Source organism: Phodopus roborovskii, unplaced genomic scaffold (genome assembly GCF_943737965.1).
Source record: "Phodopus roborovskii unplaced genomic scaffold, PHOROB, whole genome shotgun sequence".
Classification (NCBI taxonomy): Eukaryota; Metazoa; Chordata; class Mammalia; order Rodentia; family Cricetidae; genus Phodopus; species Phodopus roborovskii.
Window position 1 is genome coordinate 817,157 of NW_026126611.1, and position 20,317 is coordinate 837,473.

General features: G+C 37.7%; 2 protein-coding genes across 2 annotated transcripts in view; both read right to left on the reverse strand.

Annotated features, from left to right (window-relative positions):
• Positions 1-20,317, reverse strand: part of Fam120b (family with sequence similarity 120B) — a 417,663-nt gene that overhangs the window by 226,333 nt on the left and 171,013 nt on the right. The gene's annotated exons all lie outside the window — the stretch shown is intronic.
• The window catches only part of Chd1 (chromodomain helicase DNA binding protein 1), a 62,248-nt gene that overhangs the window by 36,429 nt on the left and 5,502 nt on the right, over positions 1-20,317 (reverse strand). The window contains exons 3-10 of the mRNA XM_051206094.1: positions 10,672-10,873; positions 9,644-9,757; positions 6,646-6,710; positions 3,807-3,956; positions 3,410-3,678; positions 2,388-2,613; positions 1,796-1,896; positions 1,195-1,373 (exon numbers count right to left, since the gene is read on the reverse strand). Coding sequence (XP_051062051.1) covers positions 1,195-1,373; positions 1,796-1,896; positions 2,388-2,613; positions 3,410-3,678; positions 3,807-3,956; positions 6,646-6,710; positions 9,644-9,757; positions 10,672-10,873 — 1,306 coding nt within the window. The remainder of the gene's footprint in view (positions 1-1,194; positions 1,374-1,795; positions 1,897-2,387; positions 2,614-3,409; positions 3,679-3,806; positions 3,957-6,645; positions 6,711-9,643; positions 9,758-10,671; positions 10,874-20,317) is intronic.

The window sequence follows — 20,317 nt, forward strand, 5'->3', positions numbered from 1 at the left end:
AATACAGAGAAACCCTCCCTGTCTGGGAGGGTGGGGGGGAACCATGCAAAAAGATGAATGTCCTTTAGCCTATCTTTCACCATAAGCATTAACATTTATTTCAAACCATTCATTTCAGAGGCTCTACGATTCAAACTATCTGAGAAGCCAAGCCTGATCCTATGTACCCATAACCCCCCGAATCAACAGATGAGGCAAAGACTATTTCTAAAACCTGAAGCCAGAGGAACCTGAGCTCAAGGCTTAGCATGGGAAAGATAACAGCATCCCAGCTCAAAAACATAACAAACATGGCTGGAAGGATGATTCAGATGTTAAGAGCACTGGCCGCTGTTCTAGAAGCCCCGAGTTCAATTCCCAGCACCCACATGGTGGCTCACAAATCATCTACAATGGGATTTGATGCCCTCTTCTGGCATGCACACATACATGCTGACAGAATACTACAAATAATAAGTATATCTTAAAAAATAAATTAAAAAAAAAATCACACAATAGATAACCATCTCATCAAAATTATTGACTACTAACCAATTATATGCTCCACTGTCTAATATTGTTTGTGTAGATCACCTCTAAATTCTTGCTGGTAATAATATTCCACCTCCCCCAGAGAAGCCAGTACACAAACAGAATTAAAAAAAAAAAAAGTGTGTCTGAGGATTCCTTTGTACATGGCTTCTTTCCATGGTTCCAGCCTGAATGCAGTATAAAATGCCCTCCTCCCAATTTTTTTTTAACAAAAATAAATTACTAAGGAAATTCAGACACATATACATAGGTCAAGTACTTCATAAGGGAAGAATGTCAAATTTATTCATAGCCATTGCTCCAATGTACCTAGACTTTAAAACTAACACTAATATTTTTATGTCAACTAAGTTTCAAAAGTTCTAGGGAAGAGAGTTCTAAATAGTTTCTCATGACTACATTCCAATTCTGCTCTTACTTTCAGCAGCGTATCTGCCGCTTTTAAAACAAGCACACATTTCTAACCTCAGTTTCCACACATCATCATCATCACCACCAATTTCTCATGTTTTAAACAGGGCCACGATAGGGACCTCTGCCTCGCTAAAGGGCATATCCAACTAAGTGCCCTTTCACCCACAGGACTTCAGAATTCAACTCTCTATACAGGCTTGCAACACTTTGTAACACACATTCGCATTCATTAAAAATGTCGGTACTCACTTTGCAATCTTTAAAAGGAGTGGTTTTTGACTGATTCCTGCTAAAATATTCATCGATGCGTGTCTGAAACTTTTTGGAAATGAGCGCTCCATCCTCCCAACTGCACTCTGAGTAGGGAAGCCCCTGCCATTTGCAATAATAATCAGGAAGACCGGCTGCTGACTTTTGATTGGAATGAGCTGTGAGATGAATCAAGTATTCATTTTATTTACATTTAATTACACAAGATGTATACTCAGTAAAAGCTACACAGGTGAAAAGTAGTCATGTATACTACAATATTTTATTTTGGTAAAACAAAGCTACTATATTTTATGTGTAAACAGTAAAACATCTGATATTTTGGTTGTGAGCCTAGCCTTTAACGGCTGAGCCATCTCTCCAGCCCAACAGTAAACTTCTTCAGATATTTGCTGACATGCCTTCAAGCATAGATGAAAAGTCTGAAGGCAGGCTTGGAAGTACTCACTTGCAATCCCAGCTACTCAGGAAGCTGAGGTTCCAGGACTCTGAGACTGAGACCATCACTGGCAACATAATGGGATCCCTTCTCAAAGTACACCAAACAGATAACAGTTTATCACATTTATTCACTACTAACCAATTATACGCTCCACTATCTGATACTGTTTGTGCAGGTCATCTGTAAGTTCTTGCTGACAATTATAATACTCCACATCTTCTGGAGATGCATTTTTCAGCCTGAAAAATGTTAAAGCAACAACAGACTTCAGATTTTCCTCTAACTTCATCTTACTGATAATTATTTCTTAGACAAGCTCCCATTGTAACCTTTAATGGTATAAACCAAGTCTGAACAATGAAAAAACTGAAAACAGAGGGAAAACATTATTAGTAATTTTTATTTTTCTTTCGAAAGGCCAGAGACTGAACCCAGGGCCTTGTACATTCTAGGTTAGCATTCTCAAATTAAGCTATACCATGACAAACATCATTAATTTTTAAATTTATAAATTTCTGGGAGTATGAAACAGTCTATGTGATTCTTATAAAAGACAAGTTCAGACTGGAATAATCTTAAAGAGTTTCATCCTGAGATGAAATAATATAGACTAAAAATATTTGAGGCTATCATTTTATTTTGTTATGTATTTCTGAATACCAAAAAGTTTAGTTAACTACAATCTTCATTTAAAAAAAAAAAAAAAAAAAAAAAAAAAAGCATTTTTTACCATCTTTTTGTTTCCTGATCTTTTTTCTTATAATTATCCAATTTTTTCATCCCTCTGACATTCTGCTGCTTGAGAGTTTCTTCTGTCTCCCAAGTGTTGTGGATGTGTGACCATCCTTTCCACTTAATTAAATACTGTATGTCTCCTGGCTCTTTGCTTTTTTCAAATCCTGCATTTGGGTCACCATCTGCTTCAACAGCATAAATGGTTGTAGTAGCACCAGTAGCTAAAGACAAAAGAAAAATGCATGTTAATTCTGTTACAGGGTTATTTCTTTCAAATACAAAGTTTCAAGAGTATGTGTACAAAACCAGTCATTAGATAGGCAAACTATTAGAATGCAAAATATTATAGGAAGTTATGTCACATATAAATAAAGGACAATGCACAATCTGAAGTGAAAAATGATCTAATTCAATCCCTCTCTTGAGCTTTAAAAATAGGGAAAATAGAGGCAGTAAGATGGCTTGGCAGGCAAACAGACTTGCTATCAAGCTTGATGACCTGGGTTCTACCTCCCAGACCCACATGATGGAAGGAAACAACTCACACAAGACGTCCTAAATAAATTGCGCTAAGTAAATGTAGGATTTCTTTATTAAAGAACATCAATTTTTCAAAACACGGTGGTATTCTCAATAACACACCCATTAATGTCCAGTAACTAGTAATTTGGAAATTGCTATTTTAATTATTTTACTTTCCAATTACATTAAACAATAGCAAGCCCATATATTAGAGACATGGGGGAAACTTGTCAAAAAAAAAAATGATTTTACTTAAAATGTAAGGAAATGCAAATCTATTAAGTTAAAAATCTTCCCACTACCTATAAGAACTGTGTAATATGGGCATCTTCAGAGAAATACATTGGCCAAGCAATCTACATTTTGACAGCAAACAACCAAAACAGAAAATTCACTTTCTTTGCTTCCAAAACTGTAAAATCTTTAAGAAATACTGTCCTTTACTCTGGGAAATATGTGAACAGGCAAATCATACAATGCTTTGTGTAACCATACCTCCTCTCCTCCCGACTCTGCAATCCATAAACCTTTCTATTGTTTCAAATTCCTCCTCCTCGGGTTGAGGAACATCCTCTCCACAGACTTCCAGGAGATCGTCAGAGTCTGTTTTCATGTCTTCATCTTCCTTGTAGCTCACGTTGACAGTAGCTTGTCGGCGAGAGCTACGTTTATCATTATCATAGTCTTCATCATCCTCATCTTCAGATGAATCAATCTGTCTCTTTTTTTGTCCAACCATTTTTTTCCCATTTTTTGACTTACATCTGGGTTAGGGAAAGAAAAACAAGTGTTTATAGAACACTAGCATAAAAAACAAATTGAGAGAAACTACAAAAGTTAACAAGAAGAAGCCCTTCTCTAAATAACACACAGAATACCATACCATACCTACCTACTTTGAGGCTTTCTGCTTTTCACTTTGTTTTTTGGCTCATAGTCAGATTCGGTATCATCGTAGGTACTTTTATCTCTCTCTTCTTCAGATTCTGAATCTGAACCAGACTGAGATGGAGATCCTGACCCAGACATTTGCCAATCTTCACTGCATATAAAATATTTCATTTAGGTATTAATCATAAGTAAACTAATTATTAAAATACAAGCATGATCAAAGCTAAATTCTATCCCATTGAATATAAAGGAAACTATTGATTTGAACCACACTGAAAAATAGTAAATCTCAGTAGAGTAACAATGAGATTTCTTTGTAAAGAAAGTTCTTTGTAAAGACCTCTTATAACACCACAGGGTTTTAATGACCATTTAATTAAACCTCAAACAAAAGAATACTATGAACAGTTACAGGTTTGTAACTATATTATTTTTAAAAAAAAATCAAAAGGGATTCTAGCTCCTCTTATTTTAATTTTTTTGACACCTGCAGAAGCAGTGGCTTGGCATGGTTCAGATCCAGGCGGTCCAGCCATGCTGGGCTTCATCCACCAAGCGCATCCTGCTCCGTGGTGCTGTCACTGCCATGTTTTGTTTTGTTGACAGACACATAGGGGAACTAGGACTTTGAGCAGTCCAAGGGGAAGGATCCAGCAAGTACGTAAATAAATGACATCTGGATGGCAGTTTCCTGCCTGTGAAAGACCCTCCTTCTCAGGGAGAGGAGTCTACACTGTAGTGTACTGAAAACACAACAATTTAGGTGTGTGACTGTTTTGTCTGCATGTATGTCTGTATACCACCTGCATTCTTGGAGCTCACCACACAGACCAGAATGGGGTGTTAGATAACCTGAGTCTGGAATTATAGACAGTTGTTAGCCGCATTGGGAACCACTGTCCTCTGGAAAAGCAGCCAGTGCTCTTAATTGATGAGCCATCTTTCCAGCCCCCAAACTGATTTTTAAATAATAGTACATGTTCTCTAAGAAAAAAAAAAAAAAAAAAAAAGCTTAATTATAGTGGAGCAGTGGTGGCACACACCTTTAATCCCAGCACTCAGGAGGCACAAGTAAGTCGATCTCAGTGAGTTCAAGACCAGCCTGGTCCACAAAGTGAATAGAGGCTAGAACAGGTTCCAATGCTACACAGAGAAACCCTCTCTCAAAAAATCAAACCAAAAACAAACAAAAATAAGACTACTATAGAATAATGTAAAATAGACACTACACCAGTCCCAACATTATCAACTCAACCAATATTCAATAAATAATGAGCTTTAGATCTTTCCTATTTCAGTCTAGTTTCTTTTCAATCAATATGTACAAAAAAATATTGAGTCTACATGTTAATATTTTGTAATTATTATATAAAGTTCAGATGAAAGGCACATATTAGATTTTATACTCAGCATTCCAATATGAAATCTGAATCTTGAAACTATTGAAAAATATCAGATTTGAGATTTTGATAGTGTAGAGTTTAGGTTACAGGTACCCAAGAGGTAAAGAATATGCAAAATATTCCTAATGATGCTCAATTCTAAAACCTGAAACACTTCCAGCCACAAGCACACGGTAACAATATACAACCTGTACTCTGCCCTAATGCAGGTACCCTTTCTGTTCCACTGCTTGACATACGCTGTAACAGTTGTGACTATGATAAATACATCAAACACACAGAAGCCAGTTATTTTATCTCCGGGGTCTTTTTATAGCATGGGCACTGAAAGTTGCATTACGTACGACAGATGGAAAGAAATCTTCCAAGTAAAATTTTCAGTGTAATTTTTAATCTTAAACCCAATCAAGTCTACACATCAGCCCAAATTACATGTTTTTTTTTTTTTTTTTTTTTAGTATTTGCTTGTGTCCATGATAATTGAAAAATTAACAGCTCAATAGAAGATTTAAATAGCTGAGAAGACACCATAGTTGGAAATACAACACAGTTCTCACTGAAAACTAGAACATAGGGCAGCTCACTTGCCAGTCCTTTTCTGGCATGTGTGGCCTCGTTTGATCATACACATCTATAAAACAGATCTGAAGAAATTAGACACAATGGAGCACATCAAAACAAAGACAAAACATAACATATTAAGATTTACAGAGTCAAACTACATTATCCAAAATGCACCTAGTAACAGGCAGGCCTATGAGAGACAGAGGGGAAAGCAGCAGAAGATATCCAAAGACTCACAACAAGGATTTCCATAAACTAAAAGGTATGAATCTTAGGATTACAAACATTCAAAGCCTGTGAGAAAAAATAATATAAACATACATAGAACGTGGTAAATATACAGAATATCCAAGAAAAAATAGAAAATTAGCAGTCAAAACATCAGAATGAAAAACCAAACCAGTGAACATGAATCTAAGGTGTGAAAGTATTACTGCTTTCTGGGTCAGATTTTGTGGCAGTTATAATCAATTTCTAAGTGAGTTCTGCAGAAGAAAGTGAACCTCATGTGTAGATAAACTGTGAGTAATTAACACAGTAACCAAGTCAATCAATCATCCTATGATCGTACATGCTTTTCTCCCAAGTTATAAAAACATTTGGAAAGTAGTATTTTGTTATCATTTAAAGTTCATCTTTAATCTACAAATATATAAGTATGGACAGGTTATAACAAATAAAAGAACTGGCATAAAATAGACCTCAGCTGGTTGCAGAAAGACAAATATTAAGGTAGCAGTTTAAATTAATTTCAAAAATGCCATGAACTAAAATTTCAAAAACTACTTTTGGAAAGGAAATTTACAAAAGAAGAAATACAAAGCCATAGTATTTCCCTGGCATGAAAACTGTCAGCGGAATAAAATCACATACTCATTATGCTTTTTCCTCTTGACCTCGCTGGAGGAGTCGTCTGAGTCTTCAGTGCTAGAGGACTCCTACGGAGAAAGGACAAGAATGGCAGTTACTCGCGATTTGAGTCTAACCAAGTTAGCAAAGTTCCACTTGCTATGCTAGTCAACATTCATTTTGCTAACAATATGTGTAAACCCTTCTCTTTCTGTTCCATATTGTTTTATGTTATCAGCTTAAAGTAATTAAAGTCATCCATATTACAAATTAAGACAGTGGAATTGAGTAAATATGACAACATCAGCATTTTGTAAAATTTCTAACCTAGCATCCTGGAGACCATTAATTACTGTTGCAGATTACAGATCCAATAAAAATCTCAAATTTATTTCTTTCTTAAATGTATTTGTAGAAACATTCAGGCACTCTTGTCAACACACAGAAACAGAAACATGTTTATTCTTTTAAGGTACATTTTCTTAATATATTTCAATAATATGGGGTCATTTAATAGGCAGTATATGAAATATTGGTATGTACATACAATGAAATACTATTCAGCCATACAATACAAGGAAATTGTAGTCATTTGCAGCCAACAAAGATGGAAGTGAATTGCATTAGCTGAAGTGAAATAAATCAAACACAAAAGGCAAATACTGCACATTCTCATATATAGTAGAAGCTAAAAAGTTGCTTTCAGAGAAGTGTAAAAAAAAAAAGGAACCAGTGGTTTTCAGACCCTAGGAATGGCCAAGGAGGGCTTGAAAGAAGACAGTTAATGGGCACAGGATGCAGCTGGGTAAGGATAATCTGAGGCTGGCCTGGACAGCTACAGTTCATGACAACTAATCATTTTAAAGTAGCCAATAGAGAAGATTTTGAATGTTCCCAAGACAAGAAAATGATGCATGTGTAAAGTAATAGACATTCCAAGAACCTTTATCTACTACAGTGTATACATGTACTGAAATGTCAGAGGATAAGTTATAGTGAGAGCTAATAGAGTACTTCCCTATGCTCAAGGGCTAGCATTAGAAAAAAGCCACGGTATCTCCCCCAAAACATGTACAATTACACGTAGTAATTAAAAATAACAATTCTGGGACAGGACAAACGAGTTAGTGGTTAAGAGTGCTTCCTGTTCTTGTAGACGACCAGAGTTTGGTTCCCAACACCCATGTGGGGTTGCTCACAAGTGATGATAACTCCACCTCCAGGAAACCTGACAAATTGCTCTGGCCTGTTTGTGCATCCCCAGACAGACACTGAGACACAAGCACACACACCGTGATGGCTTGAATGAGGTGTCCCCCATAACCCTGGTGGCCTGTTTGGGTTCAGTTTAGGAAGGTCCCCAGAGACCAACTCTGATGTCGCAAAACTGGGCCACTCCCGGTTCTTTTCTCTGCTTCCTGCTCATGGCTTAAGTTTTGAGAACTCTTAAGCCTGCTGCTCCAAGCGCCATGCCTGCCTGATGTCATGGTCCCTCGCTGTGATAGTGAGGAACTCCTTCCTATCCCTCTGGAACTGTTAAGTCCCAAATAAGCCCTTCCTTCTATAAGGTGCCTTGGTCTCAGTGTTTTATCACAGCAACAGAAACCTAACTAAGACACGTACATATAAATAAAAACAACAAATCTTACCCAAAAGTGGCAATGCATGCCAGTAATCATGTACAAAAAAAAAAAAAAAGGGGGGGGGCTTTAAGAAGTGTATTGACACTAGAACACACAAACCTATTCAAATATGTACACTGACAGAGAGCAAAGTAATCACAGTAGGATAGTATAGCGACACATACCAACTGGGAATAAATACTTCATTCAGATCAAGATGTCATGTGAATGAATACATATGGGCACTGGTTACTTATTTCAGAGTCATCTGGGAGGAGGGAACCTCAATTGAGAAAACTGCTCCATCAGATTGTCTACAGGCAAGTCTGTGGGACATCTTAAGTCATGAGTGCTGTGGCAGGGCCTAGCCTGACACATGTGCTATCACCATGGGTAGGTGCTAGGAGGCATAAAAAGGTAGTAAACCGTCAGCCTGAGGAGCCAGGCAGTGAGCGGCCCTCCTCTCTGGCTTCTGCTTTAGTCCCTGCCTCCCTCCAGGTTTCTGCCCTGACTTCCCATCATGACAGACTATAAGGTATAAGACAAAATGAACCCTTTTCTCCCCAAGCTGCTTTTTGGTCAGTGTTTAAACTAAGAAAATACACAAATATTCTAAGTAACCAAATCCAGGCTCGTATTTTGTAGAGAAGTAGTATGTCTTCATCCATTGAAATATGTGTGCTTGTACATACGGGTATAAAATATTGACGTGGGGTGCTAAGACCTCCAAGTCACAATCCTTCAGCTTCACAAGTTCTAAGACTGTAGATGCACACTACCAGGCCAATTCATCCTATTCACTATTTCCTGACATTTCACCCTGGGCTTCTTTCTCTAGCGTTTAAACTGAAACAGCATCTTCCTAGGTATAGCAGGTTGGTCTCAAGCTCATGTGGCCAGTGATGAACACTTATTTTACAATTTGCCTTGCTGCAGCCTCTTAAGAGCCAGGACAGTAGGAGGGCACCTCCAAACCTACAGCAGGAAGGTACCACCACCAAACCTAGCTATTTTATTTGTTTTGCTATGATGAGCAAATGGACATAAAGGTCCCAGTATTTCTGATTAACCTCCAAAAGTAAGAATATTGGTATAAAAGAAAAACATGTCTGGTCGGGGTATGGTGGTGCGCGCCTTTAATCTGAGCACCCAAGAGGCAGAAGCACTTGGATCTCTGTGAGTTTAAGGCCAGCCTGATCTACACAGCGAGTGCCAGGATAGTCCCAAAGCAATCCAGAGAAACTCTGTCTCCAAAAAGGGAAAAAGAAAAAGATGTCTGTATGCCAAGATTCTTGATACATGTATCTGAATACAGGCTCTCCTTCTATTCATTCAAAGAATCGTATTTAGTGAGTAGGCATTTCAGTTTTAAATAGAACAGCTGCTCACAATGAACTTACCTCTTCCGAGCCACTGTTAGAGGAAGCTGGATGCGGCTGTTGTGGCGGCTGTGGCTGCTTCTTAAGCATTGCAGATCTCTGAACAGCCAGAATACTAGGGTTTGATTTCCAAAACTGTACCAGAAACACAAACCAGGGAGAGCTGAAATGTGGTAAAACTACTGTTCAAACACTTACACCCACCCCTCAAAGCAATTACTTTCCTCACTCACTATATATAAATGCTGCATTGTCCCTGCAATACAATGAAAGGACATGGAGGGCCTCAAGTGAATATAAGAAATAATGGCATGCTGGGTTTTGTATAGAATAGGCAACATGCTCTTGGTGCTTCAAAGGTGCTAGATTTCTCTTACTCATAGTGTGGTTGCCTATTTTCTCATGTGCTAGGTAAAGGCGAAAGGCCAAGTCAAAATAAAAACCATTTCACCAAGCAGTTTATGCTCATTTGACTTGACTATTTTTTTGGGGGGGGGTGGTGATAGCAGTGGAGGGAACTCTCCATTAACAAAGCTGTACATGATTTACAACTGTGGCCCAAGCATCTTTGCTCTCCAGGAACTGGTACTCTGAGTAATACAGCATGCACTGCCATGTTTCCAATATCAGCCTACTCTACCACTAACTTCCCAGAAACAGTTGTTCATGCAAGCCTTACAAGATGAGCTCAAGCAACCTTCACTTTTATCTAAAAAATTCAATTTCTGTCATTTGGTGTTTGTGGTGCTTGAAACTAAACCCAGAGCTTTAAGCATGTTAGGCCAGGGCTGTGCTGCTGAGCTACACCCCCAGCCCATGACTTCGCCTACTTACAAAATTCAACTTCTGTCTTAAAGAGGCAGAAAAGGGTTCACTTTTGTATGTAGGCATTTTACAGCCATTTGCTTCTCTTTTAAGCCAATGAATTAAGATACATGGTCACAGCTTCTGATTCATGAAAAATAAATCTATTTTTTCCTAAGAACTCTAGTATAGGTAATGTCTGTCAACTGCTTAAGTTTTTCCAAATCTACTTTCCACTGAATTACCTCAGCTCCATCAACTTTTGGTGGTTTTGCTTGGACTTTGTTCTCTTGGGACGTATCTGATTCAGACTCTGACTGACTGCCTGAATCAGACCCAGAATCAGAGTCGCTGCTCCCAGACTGGCTGCTACTTCCACCGCAGCTGCTGCCAGAACTTGAGCCTGATCCAGAGCCTGATGCTGACCCAGAATCATCTTCCGACTGGCTGTAATTTGAAAAGAAAAGACTTGAATGAAGCAAAATTCAACAAGAATTTAATTTTTCAGCAGAAAGGTAGACATACAGTTCAATACTGCAATTATCTGTGGCCAAATACAAAGGGGTATGTTCACTTCTAGTAACTGACATACATATCTGTAAGATTATAATCTCCCTCTCTCTCAAATATAACATGCCGGGCCTACCAAGTACACAACCTTGGGCTAGAAATGGGAACACAAGATGTTTACATCATGGGACAAAGGCCCTTTAAGAGACTAACTTTACAGTTTAAACATGTTGGGGATTCTTAAAATGGGTAGAAAATGAGACCATTTCCATTTCCTATTTCTTTCAAGATCATTTCTAGCAACGAGCAATGCAAGTCTGCAATTCCAGCACTTGGGAGGCTGAGGTACAAAGAAGGTACTGGGTTCCTGCCTTCTTTAATTTTCAGAAATACCACCAGATAGCATCACTCATTAACAGACTTCATTAAAAGCTATTCTTTCTCCACCTAATAGATTTGTAAAATAGAGTAATAAGTGTTTCCAGGAAGGACTTTGCTTCTGGATGAGATTGTTTTGATTAACAGTGTTTCCACCAATAGCGCTCTCTCTTCTCTTCACTACCCCGCCCTTCCCACCATTATTTCCCTCCCCAAAACATACAGTTCTGAGGCCCCCAGATATCATTAAGTGTCTTTTAATAAAAGGGAGAAATGTCCTATTATATTCGAAACCCTTGAGACAAACTTTAGCAATGCCATTAGAGAAGATTTTTTTCCCCTATTTTATTTCTCTATTCACTCCCCAGGTTAAAAAAAAAAAAAAATCATTAATTCAAATAATTTTACTGAGAGCCATTCATATATCAGGCCCAGAGAGACTGAAATGACGCAAAGTTTTCACCATCAAAAGAACTTCTACCTTGAGACAGCTCTGTAAGCTGATAAACAGCTTCCTGTGCTTGCTATGTTTCTATGTTTACAACAGCTGATCTAGACAAGACCAGGTTTGCTAAGGGATGCAAAGTCTTACATTGCTACTTTTTGAGGTGCTTACTTTCAATAAATCACATAGCATAGAATGTGTTTACCTAATACTCACAAGCCCTGAGTGGACACTGTAGAGGACACCTTTAAACATGGGGGGGGGGGGAGGAGAACGGAGAATAAAAAGTTCAGTGACATACCATCCCTGAGACCTAACGTAAAACTGTCTTCAAAATGAAAACAGTAGATGGGTGGACTTAGGGCAGAGGCTCTATCATAGATTCCTACTACAGTGACAGAGCAGGCTTATCATTAGGAAGTGTTGAACTTAGGTATTAAAGTCCAAAGTAGTTTATTGAATTGTTCTTTAGTGGAATGGGGAGGAAGTGGAAAGTTTTAGCAGAAATGAATTCTGGTTTCCAACTGCACAATAGGGTAACTACAGAACATAGTAACAATAATACATCTTAAAAAAAAAAAAAAAAAAAAAAAAAAAAAAGCTAGAAAGGTGTTTCCAATTATTCAACCTAAATGATAAGTATTTCAGTGGTATAAATGTTTACCCTAACTTGAATGTTATACAAATAAAATTATTGTAACTAACTTGTTTTCGGACAGGGCAAAATTTATTACATCAGGGTCATTTTGTATACTTCTTGCCTCAAGCTATAACTCAGTTACTTCATCAAAAATTAAGCAGAATACAAGCATGAGGTAAGCCTATTACTATGTACCTGTCATTAAATGTTTAACAGAATGAACTATAGTGTGTACATCTTTGTATAAAATACATTCATTTATGCTAGCACCTCTAATTCACAATTACAAGGTTTTTAAGTCCTTCGGTTTTACAGGGATTTCTTTCTTGTTCCAAATGACACTAACAGGTTAAGATATATATGCATACACATATACACATACACATCCTATTAATCAATTTCAGATTAATAACATTATTGTTGGTAACTGAGACATTTTCTTTGCTTTCTTTTCATTTTCTTTTAAGATTATTTAAGAGATATACAGTGTTCTGCCTGCAGGTATGCCTACATGCTAGAAGAGGGTACCAGATCTCATTATAGATGGTTGAGCCACCATGTGGGCGCTGGGAATTGAACTCCAGACCTCTGGAAGAGAAGCCAGTGCCCTTAACCTCTGAGCCATCTCTCCAGCCCCTCTTATCATTTTCAAATTGTGCATCTCCATAAAATACTACCTTAAGGTCAACTGAAGTAATAATTCTGTATGGGCCACAATCAGATATAATCAGAATCATTCTTTAAAGACTTCCTTTTATTTGTTTTCATTTCATATGGCATTAAAATGGATCCAATGGTTTAGTCATCCAAAGTTTGATCAGTTAAAACTAAAATTTAATTTTAACATTTTATAATTGCTTTGCACCTAGATTTTGATTCCTAACACTATGGCACACTTAACTGGCAATGATCCAAAGAAATGGAAAATTCTAGTGCTGTGACACAGAATGTAAAAACAAACTCTAAACAATCTAGATGTATTAGAAAATACTTTAAAACAAAGTTAAGAGGGGAGGAGCATAGAAAACAACAGCCAATTGTAGTACATGATCTCAGTCTGGACACTAATAAAATACTGGGGTAACAAACCATAATGAAATAGAAACTGAAATTTCCTGAGCATGCTAACTCAAACGGTTTAGGTAAAAGAATACCTTATTCTTAGAAAGGAATATTAAGTTAAATGTGCAAGAGGCAAGATTCTTCCAACCGATTTTCAAGTTATACAGAGACAGACTAACAGCACAGCACAAAGTCCCTAGAGCTAAGTGTAAACATACGACAGCAGAAATGTTGGACTGTTCTTCCCAGGAAGACTGTCCACTGGTAGGAGACTCAACTACAAGATGCTCTCACTGTTTGGGATTTTATAATTTTCCTTCAAAGTTTGTAGGTTGAAGCCACTATGGAAATTAGAATATGAAATTAGAATAGAGGTCTGTCCAAAAATAAAAATACTATACAACTCAGCTATATCGCTCCTAGACTGCAGTCTGCAGAGATGCCTGTACGTCCATATTATCACTACACTACATTCACAACAAGTGGAAGCAGCCTAGATGTTAATCAGCTTACAAATGGATAAGGAAATGTGGTGCATACACACAGAATGATATCTGCAGGAAAATGGGAGGGACTGGAAATTATATTGTCAAATAATGAAGACTCAAAAAGACAAATACCACACATTTTAATTTTTATATGTGCAAATGTGTGTGGGTAGGTATGGGAGTAGATTTTGAACTTACAAAGGGAATCATGAGAAGAGATAAAAGGTTCTTAAGAAAGAGAGGAGGGAGAAAAAACATGTAATAGTACACACATGACATGGAAATAGAATGGGAAAATAGGGGTGGGGATGAAAGCAAGGTGTGGTCAACAGAAACAATGTAAGAAAAACTACTAATGTTAATTAAAAATAAATCTCATCATGTAAAAAGTATGATCTTCCAGAGATAAAAGTCAAACTAAATCTTAAATAAAATGTTGAAGTTTGTAGCGAAAGCAGAAAAGAGAAACATGTTCAATATTTCATATCAGCAGTAACTTAAAAACTTCTCATCCAGCATGCTCTAGGGTACTGACACAGTCAAGGTTGTCAGCTGGAACATTTAGAAAAATTCTGTTAACAGAGACACTAAGTCACTTTAATTTATATTAATGTTAATTTATCAACTATTCTGTACAGCTGTACTCTCAGGTTAAGTTGTCATGAATTCCATAACTAAAATGTCATGATTCTGTATCTATAAATTACCTCACAGAAACAGTTTTCAAATTCTAACCTGCATCAAGATGGCCATTCCATCCCAGATACAGCCTGTGGGTGCCTCGAATCAATCCCATGCTCACTAAAGCCTGCGGAAGAGCTGTAACCACAACTTATTTTGAGGATGTTAAAGGCTTATTATGTTCACTGCTTAACTAAAAATTCCAAAATGTGAAATCTGATGCCCTATTTATCGCACTTAATCTAAAATCATTCTCTCTCTGCTTTGCAATTTAAAAGCCTACCTCCCTTCAGCCCTAGAATTCCCTACCTCTCAGCCAGGCTTGCTGCAAGCATTTACCCTTCCTAGACAGTTGTTAAACATCACCACTCAGCCTGCACTTCAAGCTGTATGTGCTGTTCCATCCAGCACTCCACACACGACTAACATAAGCTAATACACCAATACAGCATTGACTTAGTAAATACATTCCTACTTTCTTCCATTCTACCTATCACTCAGGATATTTTACGACATCCCCTTTCCTTCCTAGTTAGTCTACAGTAACATAAATCTAAACCTCTGCATACATTTTCATTCTCTTTTCCTTTATATTACTTCATTTTAGTCTTCCTCAAAGTCATTTCATTAAACTATAACTGTTTTCAAATGATCAAGAAATCTTGATACACTAACTCCACTTCCCATAAGGTACACTGTCTACAGATAACTAACACTGGGCTGTGGATGACGCTGACACTCGACCACAAAATCAATTCACCCAACACCTAAGAACTAGAAAATGTCTTTTGTGTCATCTGGTTGACTTTAGGGTCCTTCCTTTCTCATACTTCTTTTCCAGTAAAAAAAACATTTAAGACATAACACTACTTTCATGCTGTGTTTTATTTTACCTCTACAACAAGAACAAAAGAATTTCATGAAGGCACACACAAGTTTTCATAGACCCTTTTCATAAGAGACAAGGCTTCCTGTTTCTTTAAGGAGAAAATTATTTTAATTCTTGCTACAGACAAATTCTAAACCCAACTCTAGTGTTATTCTAAGGCTCTGTGACCCTCCAAATATTTATCCTACAGGCTGCCAGGTTTCCTCAGAGCACTGTCCTTACTGCTCTGGCTTTGCTCCATTCTATATAGCTCATTGCATCGTTCTAGCAATTTAGCAAATTCTCTTTTGCCACCTCATCTGCTTGACTCTATGGCCCATGGATACCTGTTAACTACTGTATATACAAACTAATCCATCTTATCTCTAAATTATAATCTTTCTAAAGTTCATGTATTATTTTAAAACATGCTGCAATGCAGTTATATATTATTTCTGATTTATTAAAGCTTGATGAGGATTCAGAAGCAGAAAGTCAGCCTTAAGCTAAAGAGATCAGGCAATGGTGATATACCTTTAATCCCAGCAGTCAGAAGCTGGGTAGTGGTATACACTTTTAATCCTAGGACTCAGGATTTATAGGTAGATGGATCTCTGTGAGTCCAATGCCACCCAGATTTACACAAGAGTGAATTAGTCTAAAAGAGAATTATAGCTCATATCTTTAATCTCAGCACTAGAGAGGTATAAAAGATAGAAGCAGGGACTTCAGCAGAGTAGGATGCATTCACTCTAGCCACACTAAGCAGAGAAAGCAGTCTGAGACTTGGTGAAGAGATCATGCATGGATCAGCCCTTTCAGCCTCAGCTTGAGGTGAGAGCTAGTGACCAGCTGCTTTCCTTCCCTGATCATCAGGTTGAACCCCAGTATCTGTCACTGGGTCATTTATTAATTTGTATTACACTGCAACTCCAAGTGAATAGCTTTATATATGTATGAATTTTGATATGAATTAATCATTCTGAAACCCTATTAAAATGGAAAGTATAACCCAGGAAATCTAAGATGCATAAGAAAACTCTCAAGGTAAACCAACTGTTCTGTACAATGTTAGGGTGATGGTGCAAGTCTTTAATCCCAGCACTTGGGAAGCAGAGGTAGGTGGATCTTTATGAGTTCAAGGTCAACCTGGCCTAAAGAGTTCCAGAACAACCAAGGCAACACAGAGCAGAGAAACCTTAGCTACATATACAGAATGAACCCTTTAGTACAGAATACAACTACAGACAACAAGAACTCATTTACTTTGTGTATAGTTGAAGAGATATACAAATAACTACAAACAAAAATATGCAGTTTATGTATACATGTATTTCCTAGTTTGTCTGCCCAGATAAACAAAATCAAAACCAAAGTGTGCTGCACAGGTTAAGTCCGCTCCTGCTCAGCCATCTTCCTGGCTCTTATTTTTGCATCAGGATCTCTCACTGTTAGTGGACTTGCTGCTCTTGCAGAAGACCCAGGTCTAGTTCCTAGCACCCATGCTCTGTAGCTCACAACTGTCTGCAACTCCATCCCTAATTCCCCGCCTCCTCAGTCATACATACAAACACACACATAAATAAAATTTTAAATATTTTAATTGTTTATAATCCTTATTCTACACAGAAAACAGAAATTCTAACACTGTAGCTAGCAAAGGAGTTTTGTAGGAATGTGTTTTGAAATTTCCTGGGACACACAGTAACCTATGTGTACCTATGTGTTCGGTCAGAAAAAAATCAACAATCACACTGTTTGCCACTGTAATTGTTTCTAGCAAAATAAAATTTACCTAGCATCTTTCTAGCATGGTTCACAACACTGTCCTTGAGAAAGTCATAGAAAATAGAACCTGTATTTTATGCATTATACACACACACACACACACACACACAATCATTTAGGAATCTGGTAAAATATGAAAACTCTAGGAGAAAACCCAACTCTTCATCCCAACAGGCTACAGAAGAATCACAGGTGAGTTCTAATATTTCTCATTCTGTACATTTTAAAACTTTCCCATTAAAAAAAGAAAAAGAAAAAGAATTACAACCAAGCAAAATAACACCCTTTAATCCCAGCACTCCCCCAAATCTCCACACTTGGGAGCTGGAGCTCCCAAAAGCTATAGGCCAGCCTCATTATATATAGCAAGTTCAAAGCCAGCCTGAGCAAAAAGATCCTGTCACATACACCAAAAAAATTAAAATGTTAAAGAAAAATTAATCTTTCAGACATCTCTTTCAGAAACAAAGAGCCTGGGACATCATCACTGCCTGTAATTATCTTACCTTTACATACAGAAGAGTACTGCACTCAAAAAAAAAAAAAAAAAAAAAAAAAAAAAATTCACACATATTCTCTTAAAACCCACCAGTTAAAAGCTATAATGCTAATTACAGCAACCTAAACTCTAAGAAACTGTAACTTGGTTAATTCTGCCCAAACAGAAAATAACCTATTGCTAAAATAAAGCAGCTAGTACGAAGTGTGTTGAGTTTAGCTTTATCATTTCCTAGTCTCCTGTGTTCCTGAAGGGGATTCGTGTGTGTGTGTGTGTGTGTGTGTATACAGATATATAATTTATTTAATTTTATTTATTTTATGTAGTACATTGGTGTGAGGCTGTCAGATCCTCTGGATGCTGGGAAGAGCAGCCAGTGTTCCTAAGAGCCACTGAATCATCCTCCAGCCTTACTTCACAATTAGCATTAATTTACAAACCTGAATTAACTTTTTAAAAAGTTACTGAAAATGAAGACCAAAAAACACCATTTTTTACAATACCTTTAAGAAAGCATTCAAGCCAGGTAGTGGTGGCACACGCCTTTAATCCCAGCCCTTGGGAGGCGGAGGCAGAGGCAGGAGGATCTCTGAGTTTAAGACCAGCCTGGTCTACAGATAGTTCCAGGACAGGCTCCAAAGCTATAGAGAAACCCTGTCTTGAACTCTACACACACACACACACACACACACACACACACACACACACACACACACACAAAATAAAAAAATTCAAAGTTTAAAATACACTATTTTTTGTTGATGTCTTTGTTCTGTTTTGTTTTGAACAGGCTGGCATCGAACTCAAGAGATCTGCCTGCCTCTGCCTTCAGAGTGCTAGGATTAAAGGCGTGTGCCATCACCACCCATCAAAAAAATTCAATTTTTATATGTATAAGGTACATACACATTTATATAAGGTGGCTAAGGCTGTCATCCAGACTAACCCACACACTGAGCCAGAGGTATTTACTACATGCTTCTAATCTCAATACTCTGGAGACTGAGACCTGAAAATTTTCAACTTGAGACCATCCTGGGCTGTATTGTGATTTGAGTCAGATCAGCCACAAAACAAAATCCAATTTCAAAAACAGACAACAAAAGACAATCCTTCACAAATGCTCACCAACAGGAACAGCAGGATCTATACCCGACAGACCAGGATCTGACCACATACACTTACAATACAGTCAAACTCCTGAGAAGCAAAGGCAGGCAGGGACAATCCCAAAGGAAAGCCAACCTAGGCTACACAGCACAAGAAGCTGGATGTGGCTCAGGGCTAGAGCACTGATCTAACCCGTAGGAAGCCCGGGATTGGACTTCCACCAGTGAAAAGAGGGGAAGTACCTTTAGCTTTAACCCCTTGTGTCTTAAACTGAGCAGATTGCACTGTGCCTTCAAGGCTCTACCTACGGTGCTGGGAATCAAATCTCAGACTATATTCTCTATAAGCTTTCTATAAGTTCAACATGCTCTGACCAAAAGATACTATAATTTGGTAAATCTTACTTTTAAATTGTAGATTTTCTTTTTAATCTTTGGTATATGTGGGTATGCTATTTAAAAAGAAAATTGGCATAACATATATTATATACACGTAACATATTATATACATTATATCAGTTAAAAAGAAAATATATACTATGATCAGAGTGCAAAGCAATACCATGAAAGTCAGTTTCATTCAGACTTCCACTGATCCTATTTCCTATTTCTCTAGGTACCACTAATAAATACTGAAATACTAAAAACATTCTCCCCCCCCAACCCCACTCCCACCCCCGACCTTTGGAGGCTGTCCTGGAACTTGCTCTGTAGACCAGGGTGGCCTCCAACTCAGAGATCCTTGAGCTACAAAAATAATAGTAAATGGAATCTTTTACAACGCTTAAGCAGGGCTTGAAGAACCTGGTCACAACCCAAATCCACACAGGTGGAACTTGTGGCTTGAAACCTCCTAGCATGATGTTCAGAGACCATGGCTTCAGTTACATGAAACTATGATGCAGGTGCATCCTGGCCTGCATTTAACAAAATAAAGATTTTTTTAACCCTGACTGGCCTGGAATCCACTGTACAGACTGGCCTGGAATACAGAGATCTGCCTCTGCTTCCTGAGTGCTGGGATTATAAGGCATATGCCATGAAAAATATCATCGTCATACAACCTATTCTGACACAGCTTTCCCCTCTTCTCCCCACCCACCCAGCTCCAGGACCTCTCTAAAGAAAGATAGATACAAAAACAGCTCCACAAAAAAGACAAATCAGAAATCATAATATACAAGCAAATGATCAATAAGAAGAAAAAAAAAAATGTCCAAAGCAAAATAAAATAAAGTCTACAAAACTACCACTGAGTTAATCTTGTATTGGCAACTACTCCTGGCTATAAAATACACCCAAAAATATAGAGAATAATCCAAGTGACATTCCCCTGGCAAAAACTAATTTTTCTTTGCCATCAGGTATCAATTACAGATAACTTCTTGGTTAGGGGGTGGGAGGGTGTGAACACTTCCCCCCT